The following is a 23050-nucleotide window of genomic DNA, read 5'->3' on the forward strand; positions in this document are numbered from 1 at the left end:
GGAAAACAGACAAATGAACAGGGACATTGAGCCAGTAATCAAATCCTCTATCCCCAACAAGAAAAGCCCAAAAGCAGATGGCTTCACAGATAAATTCTAATAAAATTTAAAGAAGAATTAACTCTAATTCTTCTCAAGTTCTTCCAAAAAATTGGAGAGGAGGGAATACTCCCAAACTCATTATAGAAGACTAGCATTATCCTGATACGAAAGCCAGACAAGGATACCATAAAAAAATTACAAGCCAATATCTCGGATGAATATAGATGAAAAAATTCTCAACCAAATACCAGCAAACAGAATTCAACAGCACATTAAAAGGATCATATACCACGATGAAGTGGGATTTATCCTTGGGATGCAAGGATAGTATCACACACACAAATCAATAAATGTGATACATTATATTAATAGAATGAAAGACTAAAACCACATGCTCATCTCAATAAATTCAGAAAAATCCTCTGGCATATCAACATCCTTTCATGATAAAAACTCTTAAAAAAGTGGGTATACAAGGAACATATCTTAACATAATAAAGGCTAAATATGACAAGCCCATAGCTACATCATCTTCAATAGTGAAAGGTTAAAATATTTTCTTTGAAGACCAGGAACAAAACTAAGACACGCACTCTCACTACTCCTAGTCAACACAGTACTAGAAGTCCTAGCCAGAGCAATTAGGCAAGAATAAGAAATAAAGGATATCCAAATCAGAAAGGAAGAAGTAAAATTGTCTCTTTTTGCTGATTACTTGGAATTATATACAGAAAATCCTAAAGATTCCACAAGAAAACTGTGAGAACTAATAAATGAATTCAGTAAAGTTGCAGGATACAAAATCAACACACAAAAATGTGTTTTTACACATTAACAAAAAACTATCTAAAAAAAGAAATAAAAAGACAAGCCATTGATAATAATATTAAAAACAATAAAATATTTAGGAATAAATTTAGCCAAGGAACTAAAATATCTACACATTGAAAACTATAAGACACTGATGAAAGAAATTGAAGATACAAATAAATAGAAAAATATCACATGTTCATGGATCAGGAGAATTAACATCATTAAAATGCCCATATATCCAAATCCACCTATAGATTCAATGTAATCCCTATAAAAATTCCAAAGGCATTTTTCACAGAAATAGAAAGAAACCATCCTAAAATTTGTATGGATTCACAAAAGACCTTGAACAGCTAAAACAATCTTGGAAAAAAAAACAAAAGTTGGCCGAAACCGGTTTGGCTCAATGGATAGAGCGTCGGCTTGGGGACTGAAGGGTCCCAGGTTCGATTCCGGTCAAGGGCATGTACCTTGGTTGCGGGCATATCCCCGGTAGGGGGTGTGCAAGAGGCAGCTGATCGATGACTCTCTCTCATCAATGTTTCTAACTCTCTATCTCTCTCCCTTCCTCTCTGTACAAAATCAATAAAATACATTAAAAAAAAAAAGTTGGAGGCATCACACTCTCTGATTTTAAACTATATTACAAAGTTATAGAAATCAAAACAGTATGGTACCAGCAAAAAACAATACACAGACACATAGATCATTGAAACACAATTGAAAGCTCAGAAATAAACACACACATATAGAGTTAGCTAATATTGGAAAGGGAATCAAGAATAATCAATGGAGAAAGGATAGTCTTTTCAATAAATGGTGCTGGGAAAATTGGATATTCATGTGCAAAAAAATGAAACTGAAACCCCTATCTTACACTACTTACAAAAGTCAATTCAAAATGGATTAAGGACTTAAGTGTAAGACCTGAGACCATAAAACTCCTGGAATACAACCTAGAGGGGAAGCTCTTTGACATTATTTTGTCAATGATTTTTTTCATGACACCAAAAGCACAAGCAATAAAAGCAAAAATAAACAAGTGGGCATATAGCCAACTAAAGAGCTTCTACACAACAAAAGAAACAACAAAATGAAAGGGGAACCGACTGAATGAGAGAAAATATTTGTAAATCATACATCTGATATAGGGCTAATATTCAAAGTATAAGAGCTCATATAACTCAGTAACAAAACAAAAAATCCAGTTAGGAAATGGGCAGAGGACCTGAATTGACATTTTCCCAAAGACACTTAAAATGGCCAATAAGTACATGAAGAAATGTTCAACATCAATAATCACTAAGGAAATACAAATCACCTAGTATGCATATATGCATAAGCCTTGGACACAGACAATAGGGTGGTGAAGGCCTGGGATGGGGGTAAGGGTCGCCTGGAGGGGTTCAATGGTTTGGGGGGGGAACAGACATATGTAATACTTTCAACAATAAAAAAAAATTTTTAAAAGAAAATACAAATGAAAACCACAATGAGATGTCACCTTATAACCTTAGAGTAGCTATTATAAAAAAGACAGAAATAACAAATGCCGGCAAAGATGCAGGGAAAAGGGAACTCCTATGAACTGTTGGCATGAATGTAAATTGGTACAACCATTATGGAAAACAGTATGGACATTATGCAAAAATTAAGAACAGAATTACCACCCAATCCAGCATCTCACTTGTGGATACATACCCACAGGAAGTGAAATCACTGCCTGGAAGCGGTATCTGCACTCCCATGCTCAGTGCAGCACTATTTACATAGCCAACACATGGAGCCTCAGTGTCCATCCACCGATGAATGTGTAGGAAAACGTGGCATAGACACACAATGGAGTATTATTCCGCCAGGAAAGGAGAGCCTGCCATTTGTGACCACATGGACAGACCTTGAGGACATTATGTTAAGCGAACTAAGACAGAGAAAGACAAATACTGTATGATTTCACTTAGGTTTAGCATCTTAAAAAGCTAAACTCAGAAGCAGAGAGTAGGATGGAGGTTGCCAGGAGCTGGTGGGTGGGGGATTTAGGGAGGTGTTGGTCAAAGAGTGTACACTTCCAGCCCTAACCAGTTTGGCTCAGTGGATAGAGCGTCAGCCTGCGGATGGAAGGGTCCCAGGTTTGATTCCAGTCAAGGGCATGTACCTTGGTGATGGGCACATCCCCAGTAGGGAGTGTGTAGAGGCAGCTGAATCGATGTTTCTCTTTCATTCATGGTTCTAATTCTCTATCCCTCTCCCTCTCCATTTCTCTCTGTAAAAATCAAGAAAACATATTCTTAAAAAAAAAAAAAGGGGGGGGGGTATAAACTTCTAGTTATAGGAGGAACAAGTTCTCAGGATTTGATATATATTGTCATGACTATAGTTAACAATACTGTATTGTCTACTTGAAAGTTGCTATGAGAATAAATCCTCAATGTTCTCATCATAATCACCACCATAAAAAAAAGGGAATTATGTGAGGTGCAGGATGTGTTAGTTCACCTTGTTATGGTAAATTTTGAGCAATATATACGTGTATGAAATCCCCACATTGTAGCTGACACCCACACAGCACTATATGGCCATTACATCTCCATAAAGCTGGGGGAACAGCTTCCCCAGTGGGTAAGGGCGTCACTGCGCCTGGACTGCTTGTAACATGATGTGGCTCATGCTGAGCCTCTGCTCTTCCAGCATCTGGGACAGGGGTCCTCAAACTTTTTAAAGTGGGGGCCAGATCACGGTCCCTCAGAGAGCTGGAGGGCCGGACTATATGAACGACTAATTCCTACTGTAACACCTTGGCTGCGCTCACTGCCCAAAAAACCTGGCGGGCCGGATCAGACTCCTCTGCGGGCCGCATGTGGCCCGCAGGCCGTAGTTTGAAGACCCCTGATCTGGGACATGTGGACAGAGGTGGCTGCATGGCCAGCTCCCGGAAGTCTTGGGTGCTATTTCTCTAGTGCAGGGGTCCTCAAACTTTTACAGTGGGGGCCAGATCACGGTCCCTCAGAGAGCTGGAGGGCCGGACTATATGAACTACTAATTCCTACTGTAACACCTTGGCTGCGCTCACTGCCCAAAAAACCTGGCGGGCAGGATCAGACTCCCCTGGGGGCTGCATGTGGCCCGCGGGCCGTAGTTTGAAGACCCCTGCTCTAGTGGGATCCTGGGCAGAAACATCACAGGCGGGTGGGCGGCTGCATTTTTGTGGCCGAAGGAGAGGGTTCCGCACAGCTCCTCCTGGGAGGGAGAGCACGAGGAAGGCTGCACAGGCTCCTCCCAGCTCTGCCTGTCTCTCCCCTGCGATCCGCTGTGTCCTTACCACATCGCTGCAGCAGACCTCAGCCGTGAGCACCCGGTGAGGTCTCTGAGCCCGTCTCCCAGTGTGGGAGTGAGCCTGGAGACCGCCACCACAGCAGGGAATGTAACGGGTGCTGACCGAGAACAGAGTACCGTACACAGACTTCTCCCAGGAACGGTGGCTTTTAGTGACCTTAAAAATGTCTGGGCTGAGCCCCGGCTGGTGTGGCTCAATTGGTTGAGTGTCATCCTGTGCACCGAATGGTTGCCAGTTCGATTCCCGGTCAGGGCACATGCCCTGGTGTGGACTCAGTAACCAGTAGGGGGCATTCAGGAGGCAGCCAATCAGTGATTCTCATCACTGATGTTTCTATCTCTCTCCCTCTCCCTTCCTCTCTGAAATCAATAAAAATATATTTAAAAACAGAAAGAAAAGCAAACGTCACACTGGCACTCGTGTGCTGCAGACGGCAGACCAGCACCTGGGCAGCTGGCATCCCTCGGGGAGGCTGTGGAAGGGGGGATGCTTTTGGGGTCGTGAGTTCTGGGGCCATCAGCTCCCAGCACAAAGGTAGCTTGTGCACAGCAAACGGGGCTGTGCTCCGGCCTGCTGCCTGCAGATGCAGTGGACACAGAAAGGGGACTGGGAATGGCTCAGGCCGTTTGAGGGAGCAGGAAAATCTGGGCTCTGGCTCAGCAAACACTGTCCTTAAACGTCAAGGAGAGAAAAGGACCGCTGCCCAGTGAAGGATGGCACCAGGAACACGCTCAGGTGGGAAAAGAGTTTCCAGGATTGCTTTCCAAGCCGCCTCTTACCCGAAATCCACAGGCTGACGGTGTTACAGATGTCGGACTTGAATTCGTGTGTGTTGAGCCAGGACTGGGGGAAGCTGCAGCTGAAGCTGGTGTACAGGCCTTTACTCAGAAGCGACGGCAGCCTCTGGGAGCAAGCAGAGCTTAGGCAACATGCTGGACGTTCTACACCCAGAAGAGAGCCCCTGGCACCAGAAAGGACCCGTGATAAAATTCTCCACCTGATGCCCGGCCGGTGTGGCTCAGTGGGTGAGCATCAACCCATGCACCAGGAGACCAGGGTTCGAATCTCGGTCAGAACACATGCCCGGGTTGTAGGCTCCATCCCCCATTGGGGGCATGCAGGATGCAGCCAATCAATGATTATCTCTCATCACTGATGTTTCTATCTCTTTCTCCCTCTCCCTTCCTCTCTCTGAAATTAATAAAAACATTTTTTTTTTTTAATTCTCTACCTGTCAGCATGTTGCCTTCTCCACCTGCACTGCCCACAGCCCGGTGAATCTTCCCCCGCCTGGGAGCACGTCCCAAACACGCCATGCTGGCCAGCAACCCTCCTGCTGGCCCCTTCTGCAAGCAGCCAAAGGTGACAAGGTACCGGTGACTGCCATCTTGTTGTCCCCAGAAATGGTACTAGTAAGTATTACTCACTGGAGTGCTCCTGTGCACTGGTGGTACTGTCATTTCTTAACTATGTTTGAGCTCAAATTATATATCTATATTTGGCTTTATTCCTTTGTCACCTTTTATAATAAAAGGCTAATTTGCAAATTGACCGAACTACAGAACAATCAATTGCTATGATGCGCATTGACCACTGAGTGGGAACACCACTCAGCCAGAAGCCAGGCCCAGGGCTGGCGAGCGCAGCAGTGGAGGGAGCCTCGCTGTCTCTGCGGCAGTGCTAAGGATGTCTGGAGTGGGCCTAAGTCAGCAGGTGGACATCCCCTGAAGGCTCCCGGACTGGGAGAAGATGCAGGCCGGGCTGAGGGACACCCCCTACCCCTGCCGAGTGCACGAATTTCATGTACCGGGCCTCTAGTTATAACATAAGCACTTCTCCTAGTTATTATAAACTCTTTGTGGGATTATTTTCCCAACAGTGACTTTTATAATATTACTGGAGGCCTGGTGCACGGATTTGTGCATGGGTGGGGTTCCTTTACGTGGCCTGCAGGGATCGGGCTGAAACCAGCAGTCCAATGCCACCTGCCACTTCTGCCTGCCACTCCTGCTCATCCCGGCCCCACTGCCCCTGTCACTGTCACTGCTTGGCAGGCTTGCTGCTGCTCGGCTGTGGTCTCAGGGCTGCAGCAGCCAGCTGTGAGCCCTGCTTCTGACACCCGTTGGTCAGCTGAGCGGTGCTCCTGCTGTGGGAGCTCACTGACCACCAGGGGGCAGCTCCTGCATTGAGTGTCTGGCCCCTGGTGGTCAGTATGTGTCACAGCAACTGTTGAGCAGTCACAAGTCACTTAGGTTTTTATATATACAAACTAGAGGCCCAGTGCACAAAATTTGTGCATTGGTGGGGGTCCTTCAGCCCAGTCTTCACCCTCTCACAGTCCTGGAGCCCTCAGGGGACATCCTACTGACTGTTTAGGCCCACTCCCTATGAGAGTTTGATAAATTTTTTTTCTATTTATAGAAAATATATATATACATTTTTTTTTTAACATAAAGTTGTATAAATTGCCTTGTCTTTCACTTAAAATCTTTCCCAATCAGTACAGGGTGGGCCAAAGTAGGTTTATAGTTGAATGTGCTGAAACAGTTTATTACTGTATTATTATTATTATTATTATTATTATTATTTTAATTTATTTTATTGAATTTTTTACAGAGAGGAAGGGAGAGGGATAAACAGTTAGAAACATCGATGAGAGAGAAACATCGACCAGCTGCCTCCTGCACACCCCTTACTGGGGATGTGCCCGTAATCAAGTACATGCCCTTGACCAGAATCGAACCTGGGACCCTTCAGTCCACAGGCTGACACTCTATCCACTGAGCCAAACCGGCTTTGGCACTGTATTATTATTTATTAATTATTGTATTATTTTCCACTCAAACAACCGTAAACCTGCTGTGGCCCCACCCTGTATATTCAGACCTGCCTCATTTTTCTAACTGCTGCATGACAAGTCAGTGTATGAAAAATCACAGCTTACCCATTACTCCCTATGTGATTTTTTTTCTAACAGTGGTTGATACTCACTTTTAGAATCGCCTCATCATAGTGGGGCCCGGACCCACGAAACAAAAACAAAGCGTATTGCTGGGATATCCGGTCGAACAGCTTATTCTGGATTTCTTTGTTTGCTACCAGGAGTAAAAAAAGAGCAGGAATTGTTAGAGTCCCTTCTTGAAACAGCAAAGGACTGAGATTCTTAAATAAAATTTTCTCTCGCCAGGACTGGTTTGGCTTAATGGATAGAGCGTCTGCTTGGGGACTGGAGGGCCCCGGGTTCGATTCCAGTCAAGGGCATGTACCTTGGTTGCAGGCATATCCCCGGTGGGGGGTGTACAGGAGGCAGCTGATCGATGACTCTCTCTCATTGATGTTTCTGACTCTATCTCTCTCCCTTCCTCTCTGTACAAAAATCAATAAAATATATTTAAAAAAAATTTTTTTCTCTCATTTTAAAAAATTCATTTTCTCAAGATGTTTAACCTATTAACATTTAGGAAATAGTACAGTCATTTTGTATGATTTATGAAACATGTGCAGCAGGGCAGAGGGTTGCAGAAAGCCCCTAACTCTGAGCCAGGAGTCCTGACTTTCCTCCTGCCCTGCCCCTGGCCAGCCATGTGACAGGAACAGTTACCAAAAGTCAGGGCAGCTGCAAGGCATTGGGGAATGGCTACAGCGCAGGGCATGAGGAGAGGCGTGGGTGAGGGAGGGGAGGGGAGGGGGCTGCAGAGGCAGTGCATGGGTGAGGAGGGAAGGGGAGAGGAGGGGGCTGCAGAGGCAGTGCATGGGTGAGGAGGGGAGGGGAGGGGGCTGCAGAGGCAGTGCATGGGTGAGGAGGGGAGGGGAGGGGAAGATGGGCTGCAGAGGCAGTGCATGGGTGAGGAGGGGAGGGGAGAGGAGGGGGCTGCAGAGGCAGTGCATGGGTGAGGAGGGGAGGGGAGGGGAAGATGGGCTGCAGAGGCAGTGCATGGGTGAGGAGGGGAGGGGAGAGGAGGGGGCTGCAGAGGCAGTGCATGGGTGAGGAGGGGAGGGGAGGGGAAGATGGGCTGCAGAGGCAGTGCATGGGTGAGGAGGGAAGGGGAGGGGAGGGGGCTGCAGAGGCAGTGCATGGGTGAGGAGGGGAGGGAGGGGAGGATGGGCTGCAGAGGCAGTGCATGGGTGAGGAGGGAAGGGGAGGGGAGGGGGCTGCAGAGGCAGTGCATGGGTGAGGAGGGGAGGGGAGGGGAAGATGGGCTGCAGAGGCAGTGCATGGGTGAGGAGGGGAGGAGAGGGAGGGGGCTGCAGAGGCAGTGCATGGGTGAGGAGGGGAGGAGAGGGGAGGGGGCTGCAGAGGCAGTGCATGGGTGAGGAGGGGAGGGGAGGGGAAGATGGGCTGCAGAGGCAGTGCATGGGTGAGGAGGGGAGGGGAGGGGAGGGGGCTGCAGAGGCAGTGCATGGGTGAGGAGGGGAGGGGAGGGGAAGATGGGCTGCAGAGGCAGTGCATGGGTGAGGAGGGGAGGGGAGAGGAGGGGCTGCAGAGGCAGTGCATGGGTGAGGAGGGGAGGGGAGGGGGCTGCAGAGGCAGTGCATGGGTGAGGAGGGGAGGGGAGGGGAAGATGGGCTGCAGAGGCAGTGCATGGGTGAGGAGGGAAGGGGAGAGGAGGGGGCTGCAGAGGCAGTGCATGGGTGAGGAGGGGAGGGGAGGGGGCTGCAGAGGCAGTGCATGGGTGAGGAGGGGAGGGAGGGGAAGATGGGCTGCAGAGGCAGTGCATGGGTGAGGAGGGGAGGGAGAGGAGGGGGCTGCAGAGGCAGTGCATGGGTGAGGAGGGGAGGGGAGGGGAAGATGGGCTGCAGAGGCAGTGCATGGGTGAGGAGGGGAGGGGAGAGGAGGGGGCTGCAGAGGCAGTGCATGGGTGAGGAGGGGAGGGGAGGGGAAGATGGGCTGCAGAGGCAGTGCATGGGTGAGGAGGGGAGGGGAGGGGAGGATGGGCTGCAGAGGCAGTGCATGGGTGAGGAGGGGAGGGGAGAGGAGGGGGCTGCAGAGGCAGTGCATGGGTGAGGAGGGGAGGGGAGGGGAAGATGGGCTGCAGAGGCAGTGCATGGGTGAGGAGGGGAGGAGAGGGGAGGGGGCTGCAGAGGCAGTGCATGGGTGAGGAGGGGAGGAGAGGGGAGGGGGCTGCAGAGGCAGTGCATGGGTGAGGAGGGGAGGGGAGGGGAAGATGGGCTGCAGAGGCAGTGCATGGGTGAGGAGGGGAGGGGAGGGGAGGGGGCTGCAGAGGCAGTGCATGGGTGAGGAGGGGAGGGGAGGGGAGGGGGCTGCAGAGGCAGTGCATGGGTGAGGAGGGGAGGGAGGGGAGGGGGCTGCAGAGGCAGTGCATGGGTGAGGAGGGGAGGGGAGGGGAAGATGGGCTGCAGAGGCAGTGCATGGGTGAGGAGGGGAGGGGAGGGGAAGATGGGCTGCAGAGGCAGTGCATGGGTGAGGAGGGGAGGGGAGGGGAGGGGAGGGGGCTGCAGAGGCAGTGCATGGGTGAGGAGGGGAGGGGAGGGGAAGATGGGCTGCAGAGGCAGTGCATGGGTGAGGAGGGGAGGGGAGGGGAGGGGGCTGCAGAGGCAGTGCATGGGTGAGGAGGGGAGGGGAGGGGAGGGGGCTGCAGAGGCAGTGCATGGGTGAGGAGGGGAGGAAGAGGAGGGGGCTGCAGAGGCAGTGCATGGGTGAGGAGGGGAGGGAAGAGGAGGGGCTGCACAGGCAGTGCATGGGTGAGGAGGGGAGGGGAGGGGAGGGAAGAGGAGGGGGCTGCAGAGGCAGTGCATGGGGTGAGGAGGGGAGGGGAGAGGAGGGGGCTGCAGAGGCAGTGCATGGGTGAGGAGGGGAGGGGAGGGGAGGGGGCTGCAGAGGCAGTGCATGGGTGAGGAGGGGAGGGGAGGGGAAGATGGGCTGCAGAGGCAGTGCATGGGTGAGGAGGGGAGGGGAGGGGAAGATGGGCTGCAGAGGCAGTGCATGGGTGAGGAGGGGAGGGGAGGGGAGGGGAGGGGAGGGGAGGGGGCTGCAGAGGCAGTGCCTGGAACCAGAGGGCGTGGCCCACGCGGAAGGGGCGGGGTCGGTGCCCGGGGAAGAGGCCCTGGGCAGGGAGAGCAGCCCACCGGTTCGCACGGACCTGGTACCTCTCATGAAAGATCCACCAGAAGCTGTCCAGCCAGATGGCCCGTATAGGAGGAGAGGAGAGGAACGTCTCTAAGTCTTTAAGCGGACAGAAGAACTTGAAAAGAAACAGAATTCACATTATTAGTTGTTGCTGTTTTTAATTCACCGGGAGCCACAGCCAGATTCACAATCATCTCCACTCACAGCTTCCTTCCTCCTGGTCCCACGCCTGTTATAATCCCCGCGTTTCCACCGGTCATTTGTGGAGTCAACTTAAAAAATAACAAACTCCCGCTTTGTAGTGAATGGTGACTATGTGCCTTGCCATGTGACTGTTGACTGTTTCACATAGGGGTGGGGGAGAGCGGGGTGTGGGGAGAGCGGGGTGGGGGAGAGCGGGGTGTGGGGAGAGCGGGGTGGGGGAGAGCGGGGTGTGGGGAGAGCGGGGTGGGGGAGAGCGGGGTGTGGGGAGAGCGGGGTGGGGGAGAGCGGGGTGTGGGGAGAGCGGGGTGTGGGGAGAGCGGGGTGGGGGAGAGCGGGGTGGGGGAGAGCGGGGTGGGGGGAGAGCGGGGTGGGGGGAGAGCGGGGTGGGGGAGAGCGGGGCGGGGGGGGAGCGGGGCGGGGGGGGAGCGGGGCGGGGAGAGCGGGGCGGGGGGGAGCGGGGCGGGGGGGAGCGGGGCGGGGGGGGAGCGGGGCGGGGGGGAGCGGGGCGGGGGGGAGCGGGGCGGGGGGGGAGCGGGGCGGGGGGGGGAGCGGGGCGGGGGGGGAGCGGGGCGGGGGGGGGAGCGGGGCGGGGGGGGAGCGGGCGGGGGGGGGGGGGAGGGAGCGGGGCGGGGGGGGAGGGTTGAGAAGGCAGTGAAAGAGGGATGGCCCCTGAGCAGGATGGAAGAGGGTCCTTTTCCAAAGGGAAGGTACCCACTTTCCTTCCGTTCCTGGAAAGCAGGGATTGGCGGCAGTAAAAGGCTAAAGCACTCCAGGAGACGCAGTGTTTCTTGGGAGGAGGTCTAAGGAAGCTTTCTCACAAGGCCTCACAAACGGGACACTGAGTCACGCAGAGTCATTGCCTCGGGCCACCCACGCCGGACACAGCACGGGAACACGCGGGGCTGTGCCTGACAAGGGTGAGCAGGCACATGGGCTGGAAAGACACAGGAATGGTGGACCCAGGCAGCACACATCATTTAAATCCCAGGAAGGAAAAGGAAGAGGGAAAGCACTATAGTCTCATCACTCATTGGATACGGGATCCACGCACGGCTCCACCGGATTTCCCGTGTGCTCATGTAACAGCGCATCTAGAGAATCTCCATGCTGGCATGCTTACCCACCAACATGGGATGGCACGGTAAGAGGCTCTCTTCATAAACATCCGTTTTAATGGCTGAGGATGATATATATGCCAAAAAAGACTGTACTGTAACTGTTGATCATTGAACATTGGTGATAAAGCTGCCGTTGTTTTAGAATGTGTGACTGAGAGCTTGTATACACATCCTCATTGAAACCCACACGGACGCGTTAAGCTGGGGACCGCTGCTCTCCCTGCTTCACACAGACCCACCCTAGAGCCCAGGGAGCCACCGAGCCGCCAGGGGTCCGCCTCCCACTGCTGCTGCCAAAACGACAGCGTGCACCCCTTTCCCACCTTCCTGGGGAGCACAGGATGCTCCCTCCGAGGGCTGCCGCTCCACATCCCCGAGAGCAGCGGGGACCAGGCGCCACACCCAGCGTGCCCCCCACCCTGGCTCAGTGACCAGCAAACACCACCTTCGCGCTGGGCAGGGACTGGCCCAGACAGATCAGCACTTTTAGGAAGTCTGGATGAACCACAGAGGAAGGAGGCCGAGGTACCCAGAGACCCGGGAGGAGAGCAGGCAACAGGGAGGACTCGGGACAAAGAGAAGAGAGGGAAGGAAACGGGGAGAGGGAGAGGGAAAGGGGAGCAGGGGCAGCTGAAGCACGCAGTAGTGACGGAGCTGCATGGGGACTGCAGTGGTGCCGTGTGAAGGGCAATGAGGCCGTGGGGACTGCAGTGGTGCCCGGCCCCCCTCCCCGCCCACACCTCCTCCAGCTCTCCCCTCCTGAGGGCCAGCCCTCGGCTCACAGGTGCCCGGTTCTTCTGGGCCGCAGCCACCCCTCCCCCTCCCCCCCGGAGCCCAGGGCGGCTGCCCTCCAGGTGGGAGCTCACCCCACGGTTTAACTAATGTCCAAGAAAAGAAGAAACTGAGGTTATGATACCCAGTGTGGCACTGACGGCAGTTTTTAAAGGTGTGTCTGCGGGTGCGGCTCAGGGTTTTGCTGATGGAATACGTGGTCACAGCGATCGGGAGACCAGCGCTCCGCAGGCCGAACCGGGTTTTGGAGGGAACGCGGGCTCGGGGTCTAACCTCAGCTGTCACTTTAGACCACGTGGCCCTCGGTGACCTGCTCCATGCCCTGACTGTTCCCGGGTGTGCTGGGACAGCTGCCCACTGCGGGTGTGTGTGTGTGTGTGTGTGTGTGTGGCACAGCCGGGCACAGGGAGCCGCTTACCCTGCCCGTTAAGGGGCTCCGCTCGGAGCGGACCACGTTGCCCACCATTTCGCAGAAGTCCACCCCATTCGGGAGCTCGTTCGGCATGGAGTCGTCAAACTGGGGGTACTGGTAGAGCTCGGCCAGCAGATTCTTATCTGCTGTTCTCTGAAGCAGAAGACAGAATGTGGAAATGGGTGCATCATTTCAACGATATCATATCTTCCCCTTTCTGTCATAAGACAATGAGACTACCTCACAGGGCCTGAGAGGAAGCAGGTGCGTCCGTGACCCCGGCACCTCCCACCACACACCATGCACACCATCTCTATGTTCCCTTTCGGGCTTGGAGCGCACGTATACAAATGTGTTATGAAACTTCATTTACCCCCCCCACACACACACACACTCTTATGTCCTGCTCTGTCCATTTAACATTAGATTGTTCACATTGCTATGCTCTTTACATTTCTCACCTATAATATATCCTATTAATAAGATGGGCTATAATTTAATTAAGCTAATTACTTCCAATTAATGCTACTGCATACACACACACACACACACACACACACACACATATATATATATATTTAATATATTTCTTATTGATGTCAGAGGGAAAGGTAGAGGGGGAGAGAGAGCTAGAAACATCAACGATGAGGAGAAGCATTGATTGGCTGCTTCTTGCACACCCCACACTGGGGATCGAGCCCGCAACCTGGGCCTGTGCCCTTATCGGGAATCCAATGTGATCTCCCGGTTCACAGGTTGATGCTCAACCACTGAGCCATGCTAGGCGGGAGCCATTATATCTTTTAAATTAGTAATAACTCCGCCGAAACCGGTTTGGCTCAATGGATAGAGCGTCGGCTTGGGGACTGAAGGGTCCCGGGTTCGATTCCGGTCAAGGGCATGTACCTTGGTTGCGGGCACATCCCCAGTAGGGGGTATGCAAGAGGCAGCTGATCCGTGACTCTCTCTCATCGATGTTTCTAACTATCTCTCTCCCTTCCTCTCTGTACAAAATCAATAAAATATATTTAAATAAATAAATAAATAAATAAATAAATAAATTAGTAATAACTTGGAACATATAGCTTCCCCCTTCTTTGGGTTTATTTAGTATGACTTTCTCAAAATGGCGATATTAGGTCAAATGACTATCCTTATGGTTCTTAATATACACCATTACACGGATTTTTAGAATAAAAATAAAACTATAAAAATGTAAAAAATACAGAAAAGTAGAAAGGGGAAACTAATTACCATCACTTGGCCCTAGCCAGGTAGCTCAGTGGGTAGAGAATTGTCCTGATATGCGAAGGTTGCAGGTTCAATCCCCCGTTAGGGCACATACAAGAAGCAACCAATGAATGCATAAATAAGTGAAACAACAAATCAATGTTTCTCTTTCTCTCTCTAAATCAGGGGTCTTCAAACTACGGCCCGCGGGCCACATGCGGCCTGCAGAGGAGTCTGATCCGGCCCGCCAGGTTTTTTGGGCAGTGAGCGCAGCCGAGGTGTTACAGTAGGAATTAGTAGTTCATATAGTCCGGCCCTCCAGCTCTCTGAGGGACCGTGATCTGGCCCCCACTTTAAAAAGTTTGAGGACCCCTGCTCTAAATCAATCAATAAAAGAATTGCTTTAAATTATCATTGCCCAGAGGGACTGAATTGCTTTCTAACTGGACTATGGCTGAACTCAGTGACTAAATGCACTGACTCTGAGTCGGACAACCTGGGCTCAGACGTCAGCTCCACCATTCAGTACTGTGCCACCTTGGGCCGGACATTTAATTCTGCTCGGCCACCATCATGGGTTATATGACAGTTTCCATGCCATCTCTCAACGCTGGACTTTATGCTATGTGGGCATTTCCCAGACCAGTGGTTGTCAAACCGCGGCTTGCGAGCTACATGTGGCTCTTTGGCCCCTTGAGTGTGGCTCTTTCACAAAATACAATACCACATTCAGGCGCCCGCGTACAGTGCAATTGAAACTGCGTGGCTCATGCGCAAAAGTCTGTTTTCGGCCTGGGCGAGTCTATTTTGAAGAAATGGCTTTAGAACACTCAAGGGGCCAAAGAGCCGCATGTGGCTCGCGAGCCATGGTTTGCCGACCACTGACCTAGGCTAGAAGGTGAAGAGAGGATAACAATACTGCCTTGTTCCTATTCTCCAGCATCTGAAGGGTTTGAATACCTATGACCTGAGTAGTTTAAAGCGCAAGCTTAGGAGATCTTAACTGGGGTGGCTGCTGGAGAGGGTGGGGTCTGGCCATGGGTCCCAGGATCTGAGCAGGAAGTGGGGCTCTGCCATAAGCTCTGTGTGACGGTGGACAGGCCCTCTCACTACTGGACCCCAGCTTCTCGGGCGTCTGCAGGGACTGATGGGCCAGCCCTGCTGTGACCGCCCCTCGGAGCTAATGTGTGGGCAGAACCTGGACTCATAGTTTCCGGAGCAAACATCTACACTCCAAGGGTAAGCAGACAAATGCCTCTGGAACGCCCCCCATTCTGCTCTCTCCAGAGTGTTGTGAGAAATTCTAGCATCTTTAAAATACCCTGAGATCCTCTATAAAGGGATTTATTCTCCTGCACCATCACCATCCTCATGCCAATTATTCCACCCGCCCCCCGGCCTCCCTCCCCGGAATAAAATCGATTTTGTGCCTAGCAGAAACCAGTCACCCACACCCAGGATCCCTTACCCTTTTAATAGAGGTGGCTCTGACATTCCTGATTGCTGAGCCACTACAAACCTCTGGGGGTTTTCTTTGACTCCTGTCTGCAGAAGAATGGGAGAGAGAAATGGGATGTGAGAAACCGCAGGGTCTGTCCCCCGCTGGCCTGTAATTATAACGGGGACTTTTTCATTCAGCCTGAACTGCCTGGTGACACTCACCAGTTTTATCGATACTAGATGCTGACTTATTAAGCCCTCCTTCCCCCCAAGCCTGTTCCTCATCTATAAAATACAGTCAGTAATGCCAACCTCACTGGTCAGGGCATTACGAAGATTTAGCAGGGAAATATGTGTGCAACCGCCTGGTGCAGTGTGAGGTGGGTGGTCTCTGAGTGGTATTGTCCTTCCCTCCTTTGTTGCCCAATGCCAAGAAGCCAGATTTAAGACTCCTTCAGAAGATTACAAAAATACCCTCATCTGAAACTCTGGATTCCTGCTGGATGCATTTCAGATACGACAAAACCAAACCCCACAAAAACACTACGAGAAAGGAATTTTGCCTCTGTCTTCCGAGCGGCGGTGGCTTTTCTCTTTTAAAGCCTTCTTCTCCAACTCATGTCTCTCAAATGCCTTCAAAAACCAAAGAGAAATGGGGCATTAGGGAGCGGTGCAAATCTTGGCGCAGGGCGAGGGTCAGGGGCCAGGCCATTTCACCATGGGCGTGCAAAAGGCCCGGACAAAATCTGTGACAGCCTTTGCTGTCTCCCCAGGTGGTACGGTCTTGGTGGCCACTGGCCCCTTCCTCATGTCACCACTAATGAGAGGATTCAGGTTCCTCAGTCACAGCCACGCGCCCCTGTGCTGGCGAGCAGCTGTGCACATGAGGACAGGGATAAGCGAGAACTCCATACTTACAGCTCAATTCTGCTGTGAACCTGAAACTGCTCTAAAAAATAGAGTTCATTAATTAAAAAATATAGCCCTAGGCGGTTTGGCTCCATGGATAGAGCGTCGGCCTGCAGACTGAAGGGTCCTGGGTTTGATTCCGGTCAAGGGCACGTGCCTGGGTTGCGGCTAAATCCCTAGTAGGGGGCGTGCAAGAGGCAGCCAATCAATGATTCTCTCTCAATATTGATGTTTCTATCTCTCTCTCCCTCTCCCTTCCTCTCTGCAATCAATATCTATCTATCTATCTATCTATCTATAAAAAGATGTAATATGCAAATTAGGTCAGGACTCCGTAACGGACCAGACAGGAGGAGGTTGTGTGCACAGGTGAGGCCTGGAGCTGAGATGGAGACCGAGGGGGGGGGGCAGCCCCAACTGGTGCAGCAGCTTGGGTGGCCCCAGAGCCGATACAGGCAGGGGAGCCGGGGGCCTCTGCCAGTCAGGCCCGGGTCCCGGCCCCCCACGGGGTGCCTCCTAGCGCAATTTCAATCGCACGCTGGGCCTTGTGTATATATATCTGAGGCCCCCCTTGGGCAAACGTGCTCTCAAATAAATGGAGGGCTCTCCAGAGCCGTCCCTCCCAGAAGCCCGGCCTCAGCCCGACGCCCGTAGCTCACCAGGATGTTGTCCAGGAGGTTGGGGATCAGGTCCACTTCAGCAATCCGTTCGTTCACCTGGTGGATGGAGCCCACGAGGCATGCTGGGAGGAGGGTCTGTTAAGGAAACGGGTGGCAGTGATACACAGACAGATGGGCCGGCCCGCCTGGACACGGGCTCATGCCCTCTCTGTGCTGTCTCTCCACTGAATTACCTTCTTTCCAAACATTCAACACGCCTTCTGTCTGGTGTTAAATTAACTGATTTGTAAATGGTAAGTGATAATTCTATTCTAAATACCTTGGAAAGTATGGAAAGAATAATCCATGATGCTACCACCTTAACAACTCATTAGGATTTAGGGAGATCTCCTTCCAGGACTTTAGCACATAACTATAACCTCAGTGTATGTCTATTTGACTACTCTGATTTCTCTTCCACTCATTAACATGATAGTTTTCCATAAAGCAAAATAAATATTTGTAATGTTTTAAACGGCATTATATGAATCCATGTAGAAGATGCACCTTACTACAGTTAACTGTTCCTTGGTTATTGGAATATTTAAATGATCCCTTTTTGCAATTATAAATCGTTGCAAATTATACACATAGGCACGCAAAGCTCTGTTTCCATATTTTGGATTACTCCTTTAAGGGAGATTTTAGGTTGCAGACGACTGGATCGCAGTGTATCTCAACCTTGTTTACCGCTGTTGAAATCTCTGCTCAGTTCAGTGGCCCATCTTGTTACCCTCGCTCTGTCTGAATTTCCGTCTGTCTGAGCTTCAACTGGCCTCAGACATATCCTCTGTAAAAGCCCCCTAATCCTTTCACTCCTCGCGCACCTTCACATAGAGCAAGGCCCACGCTCTCTCTCAATTCCTTCAAGTGTTCTCACAGATCGGAGGGTACTTGGCAAAGGAAGGTGCCAAGGAGGGGCACACCCCATTGGGCGGTTAGGCTGCGGTGAGTGTGGGATGAAGAAGAAAGAGGGGGCGTTAGAAGTGGCCCGTGGAAGCCAGACCCTGAAGCAGGCCCTGTGGGCTCACGGGGGCTCCTCCTGAGGAGGCTGAGAGGCTGCAGAGAAGGGGGCGCAGCCGGCTGAGTGCAGTGGGGCCGGCAGCAGCAGGACTTGAAGGGGAATGAGCTCCGTGTGAGAGGAAGGGACCTGCAGTCATTTACAGCCTGAGAGGGCCATGTGCTGGATGAACTCCAGCTCCTCCAGAGACGGATTCTGTGGGTCCCTGGGGTACAGTTCAGGGTGAAGTGAGATGAGGATCAACGAAGGCAGGACCGGAGAAGGGAGATGCCAGTGGGGCCTGCACAGTGCCAGCAGGGCCACCTCTGAGCCCAGGGAAAAGGGCTGGCAGGTGAGCAGAGGGGAGGCCAACGGGAGTAAAATAATGTTTTAACTTGTCTGAGGCTAGAGGGCTGGACAATGACTTTTTAGTTGCTCCCTATAACTGTCATGTTTTGGAAGATAAAAGGGAAAGAAGGAAGCAATAGGGGTGTGGGGGGAGCTTTTTTCTCTTCTTCCTCATTCTTTCAACCAATATTTCTAGGATTCTTCCTTTTGGGCTCTTTCTGATTATCTCAGTAAAACAAATTCAAGTCAAATAATCCTTACCAGTCTCAAACTGTTTTAGAGGACTGGAAGAGTGTAAGTACTGGAAAAAGGAATGACTTTATAAGGAACGAGCTGACCAGTAACGCACACCCCGGGAGCAGGTGTACCAGTATTAGGTCTCGACTGTAAACAGCACCGCGGAAGGATACAGGGCACATGGCCTGCCAGGTTCCTCCTCGCGGCACACTGCTTCGCACCGTATGCCGGGCCCTCGTCCGCGGGCACCATTGGCAAGGCGGTGGCATTGACGACATTCATATTCTTGAAATAAGCCATTGTCCAGTTCCTTGCACACTGACAAATAGTGAGTTCCCGCTGCTAACAGCCTCTCGTTCCTCACTCTGATCTTGTCCTCTGTTCAGCCAGCCTCCTGGAATCACAAGCAGCACAGACATGTCTTGGAAAACAAGCGTGCTCATCCGGCAGGCAGGGCTGATGGGATAAAGGCTTTTGTCTGAGAGGCCCATTGACAAGTGAGGATTTTAAGGCATGCCCACCCCCCAGCCCCACTGAAAATTGTTGTTGGCCCTTAAACAATATGGGGATGAGGTAAGGGTACCCCCATGAGGTCAAAAATCAACACATATCTTTAGACTCCTGAAGTTGACTACTGGATAGCCTACTGTTGACTGGAAGCCTTAACACAGTCGGTTAACACATACTTTGTACGTGATATTTTTATATACTGTACTCTCACAACCAAGTAAGCTGGAGAAAAGAAAACATTATTTAAAAATCATTAGGAAAAGAAGGCAAGCGCGTTTCCGAATTAGAAATGAAATCAAATCTTTCTTGCCTCTCCGAGCTTCCCGTGTTGTCTGAGCTGCGGGTGAGGTTCCTAAGGCCCCTTTCAGCTCTCCGACGCTGAGTCCATGATTCCAGTGCATCTCCTCAGGAGGAGGCCCTCCTCTACCCGAGGCTCTGCTCCTTCTCAAAAACTGGCCCCATCACTACCCCTCCTCCTGGGTATAAAACGCTGGGGCCCAGTTGCTCTCCTGGGTCCTTGCTTTTTGTTCATCACTACAATCTGAGGGTGCCAGAGCCTGGTGGTAGAAGCCTGGTTATCCTACACAATAAAGATATAATATGCAAATGGTCCCTACGCCATGAATTGACCACGTAAGGACAATTGACCATGTAAGGACCAGGTCACAGTTCAGCAGGAGGGTGGGGCAGTGAGCTACAAGCAGCTTGGGGAGAGCTACAGGAGAGGGCAGGGCAGCAAGCTATGGGGTGGGGGTGGAGAGCTACTGGAGGGCGGCAGTGAGCTACTGGTGCACACATTCGTGCGTGGGGCTACTAGTAATGAAATAAAAGATCTGCCCTCAAGAAGCTCATACATAATGGGAGGAGAGAGAAAGGTAGAGTTTGGTGGAAAACTCAACCAAGGTGCCTTCCGCCACAGTCTCCTCTCCTCTCCTTCCGTTCATGCCCTCCGCTCTGCCCGCTTCTCCCCAGCGCTGTGTCCTATGTGCCTGCCCCACTGAACCACTTCCTGGTCCCACAATGCTATGCTTTGTGCCTTTACGCCTTTACATGTGCTGTTCCCTCTATTCAAAGCTCAGCCCAGGTGATACATCTTTTGGAAAACCTTCTCTCCTTTTAATCTTTGCTATTGAGGTATTACATATGACCCCCTTCTCCCCCTTGACCCCATCCAGCTTGTGTGTGTGTGTCTGTCTGTCTCCCCCCCCTCCCCCCCCCCCCCCCCCGCCCCAGGCCTTCACCACCCTGTTGGAAAGCCTTCTTCAATTACTCCAGGCATTAGTACCACCTGCCTCCCTGAAGCCCAGTATTCTTACAGCACTTAATATACTGAACGGGAATCATTTGCTTCTACAGCTTTCTCCATTAGGCAAATTGTTCCGTAGAGATTATGTTCACTCGATATTTGTTTCCATTTTAGACTCCCCACACTTCTTTCTAGGCCAAAGAGGCGCTGCATTTTGGGCTATCCCAAGCCAACTGGATTCTAGGAAGCGCTGACGCAGGCCCTCCCTCCTGCTCCTAGCCTTCAGTGAAGCAGGCCTGGGGGAGGGCAGAGAGGCGGCAGGTGCACTGCAGGGCTTCTCACTTTCCTCCTGCCCACGCCCCAGCATGGCTGGCAAACTACAACGTGTTCTCTGACAAGCAGGCGTGGGGCGACCGTGTCACAAAGCCTCTTGCTTCAGTTTAACATTATTCCTCCTGCCTGATGGGAAAGCTGAATATTATGCTTTCTGATAGAAATGTTTAAAATACATACTCTGTTCCCTTCTGAATTTTCATCAGACCGTTTTAGGATAAGTATGCTCTGAAGCATGGTATGTTTTTTGTTTTTGTTTTTTAATATATTTTATTGATATTTTTACAGAGAGGAAGAGAGAGGGATAGAGAGTTAGAAACATCGATGAGAATCATCGATCAGCTGCCTCCTGCACATCCACCACTGGGGATGTGCCCGCAACCAAGGTACATGCCCTTGACCGAAATCGAACCCGGGACCTTTCAGTCCGCAGGCCGACGCCCTATCCACTGAGCCACACCGGTTTGGGCCATGGTATGTTTTTATTGTCAGTGCTAAAGGAGGGGAAAAGGACGTGGAGGGAACTAACGGAATTGAATAACTACCCTGTGTCCAGCACCATGCTCTGTCCTGGGGGTAGAGGAGCAGAAGAGTGAGAAACAGCCTGCCCTCGTGGAGCATGTGTTCTGGCAGCAGAGACTGGACTGTGACTGCTTCAAGTCAACATGCTTTGCCCTGGCCGAGTGGCTCAGCTGGTTGGAGTGTCGTCCTGTACACCGAAATGTTGTGGGATCAATTCCCAGTCAGAACTTGTGCATCCATGTTTCACTCTCACATCGATGTTTCTCTCTCTCCCTCTCCCTTCCTCTCTCTAAAATCAATAAAAGCATGTCCTCGGGTGAGGATTAAATAATAACAATAATAAAGTTAACATATTCTAACTTAAACAGGTTGGCTTTTGTTCAGTTTAACCTTTGGTCATTCAGTGACTAGTTACTGAGAGCCAGCAGTACATTCCTACTGGGGACAGGATGGTGAGCTAGTCATACCTGATCTCTGCCTTAATGGAGCTTATGTCTAATCAAACAATTATCCTATATAATAAAAGGGTAATATGCAAATTGACCCTAACTATGGAACAACGGGGAATGATTGGTCACTATGATATTCACTGACCACCAGGGGGCAGACGCTCAATGCAGGAGCTGACACCTGGTGGCCAGTGCGCTTCCACAGGGGGAGTGCCGCTCAGCCAGAAGTTGGCTCATGGCTGGCCAGCACAGAGGACCAGGCCTAAACCGTTAGTCAGACATTCCATGAGGGCTCCTGGACTGGGAGAGGATGCAGGCCGGGCTGAAGGGAGCCCCCCTTCCTCCGAGTGCACAAATTTTCATGCACCGGGCCTCTATCATTAAGTAGCTGTGGGTGATAACGCTGACCACTTCTTTGAAGGGAGGTTCACAGAGCTATGAGGTGACATAATAGTGGACACTGACCTAGTCAATACGGCCAAGTAGAAAACTCCAAGGCGACCCTGCTAGGGGTTCTCAACCTGCTGTAGAGCCTAAGACCATCGGAAGACACAGATATTTACATTACGACTCATTAACAGTAGCAAAATTACAGTTATGAAGTAGCAACGAAAATAATTTTATGGTTGGGGTCACCACAACATAAGGAACTGTATTAAAGGGTCGAGGCATTAGGAAGGTTGAGAACCACTAAGCAGAGGGGAGCGAGAGGAGAAATGTAGGAAAAGGCCAGACCTGGGCGTCACGGTAGCCACTAACCACATGTGACAAGTCATCCCTTGGAATGTGGTTAATGGGAGTGAAGAACTAAACTTTTTATTTTAACTTTAAAATGAAGCAGCATAAATCTGAATATGTTCATTCTATGTAAAAATGAGAATATTTGAGGCATTTGGAGTTAAATATCATTCAAATTGACATCACCTGATTTTTTTTTTTTGTTATTTACTTTTTAAAATATGGCTACCAGAGCATTCTAAATGACAGATGTGGCCCACGTTGTGCCGGGCTAGACGGTGCAGACTCTGTTCTAGGACAATGGGTGAGGGGTAGTTGGAAGGAAATTAGTTGGAGCCGGAGACCCATGGTCCTGCCGGTGCACCTGCTAGGCACCCAGTAAACATCCCCTGAGTGACCCTGAGTGTCTTTATTTATCTAATCTCACTCTGTTAGGACTTGGGGGATCCAGAGTTGGTTCTCGAGTAGCTCTCTGCCCTTGCTCACAGGGAGACCCTGAAGCGCCCCGGAGCCTCAGTTTCCCGCTCGCAGACACCGATGAGACTGGGTGTGGGGAGGCGGCGGGGTGGGTTACCTCTTCCGTCCGTCCGTCCGTCTCACCGGAAGACCCTGGCGGAATCCCACGG

General features: G+C 51.2%; 1 protein-coding gene across 1 annotated transcript in view; it reads right to left on the reverse strand.

Annotated features, from left to right (window-relative positions):
* Positions 1 to 18926, reverse strand: part of FAM227A (family with sequence similarity 227 member A) — a gene marked incomplete at its 5' end in the record, with an annotated part of 42447 nt that extends 23521 nt beyond the window's left edge. Inside the window, 8 exons of the mRNA XM_084878301.1 lie at positions 4969 to 5092; positions 7181 to 7284; positions 10254 to 10392; positions 12810 to 12956; positions 15502 to 15578; positions 16037 to 16106; positions 17042 to 17124; positions 18848 to 18926. Of these exons, the coding sequence (XP_084734427.1) occupies positions 4969 to 5092; positions 7181 to 7284; positions 10254 to 10392; positions 12810 to 12956; positions 15502 to 15578; positions 16037 to 16106; positions 17042 to 17124; positions 18848 to 18926 (823 nt within the window). The remainder of the gene's footprint in view (positions 1 to 4968; positions 5093 to 7180; positions 7285 to 10253; positions 10393 to 12809; positions 12957 to 15501; positions 15579 to 16036; positions 16107 to 17041; positions 17125 to 18847) is intronic.
* Between the last annotated feature and the right edge of the window lie 4124 nt (positions 18927 to 23050).

Source organism: Pipistrellus hanaki, assembly GCF_964339955.1.
Source record: "Pipistrellus hanaki genome assembly, chromosome: 3".
NCBI classification, from domain to species: Eukaryota; Metazoa; Chordata; class Mammalia; order Chiroptera; family Vespertilionidae; genus Pipistrellus; species Pipistrellus hanaki.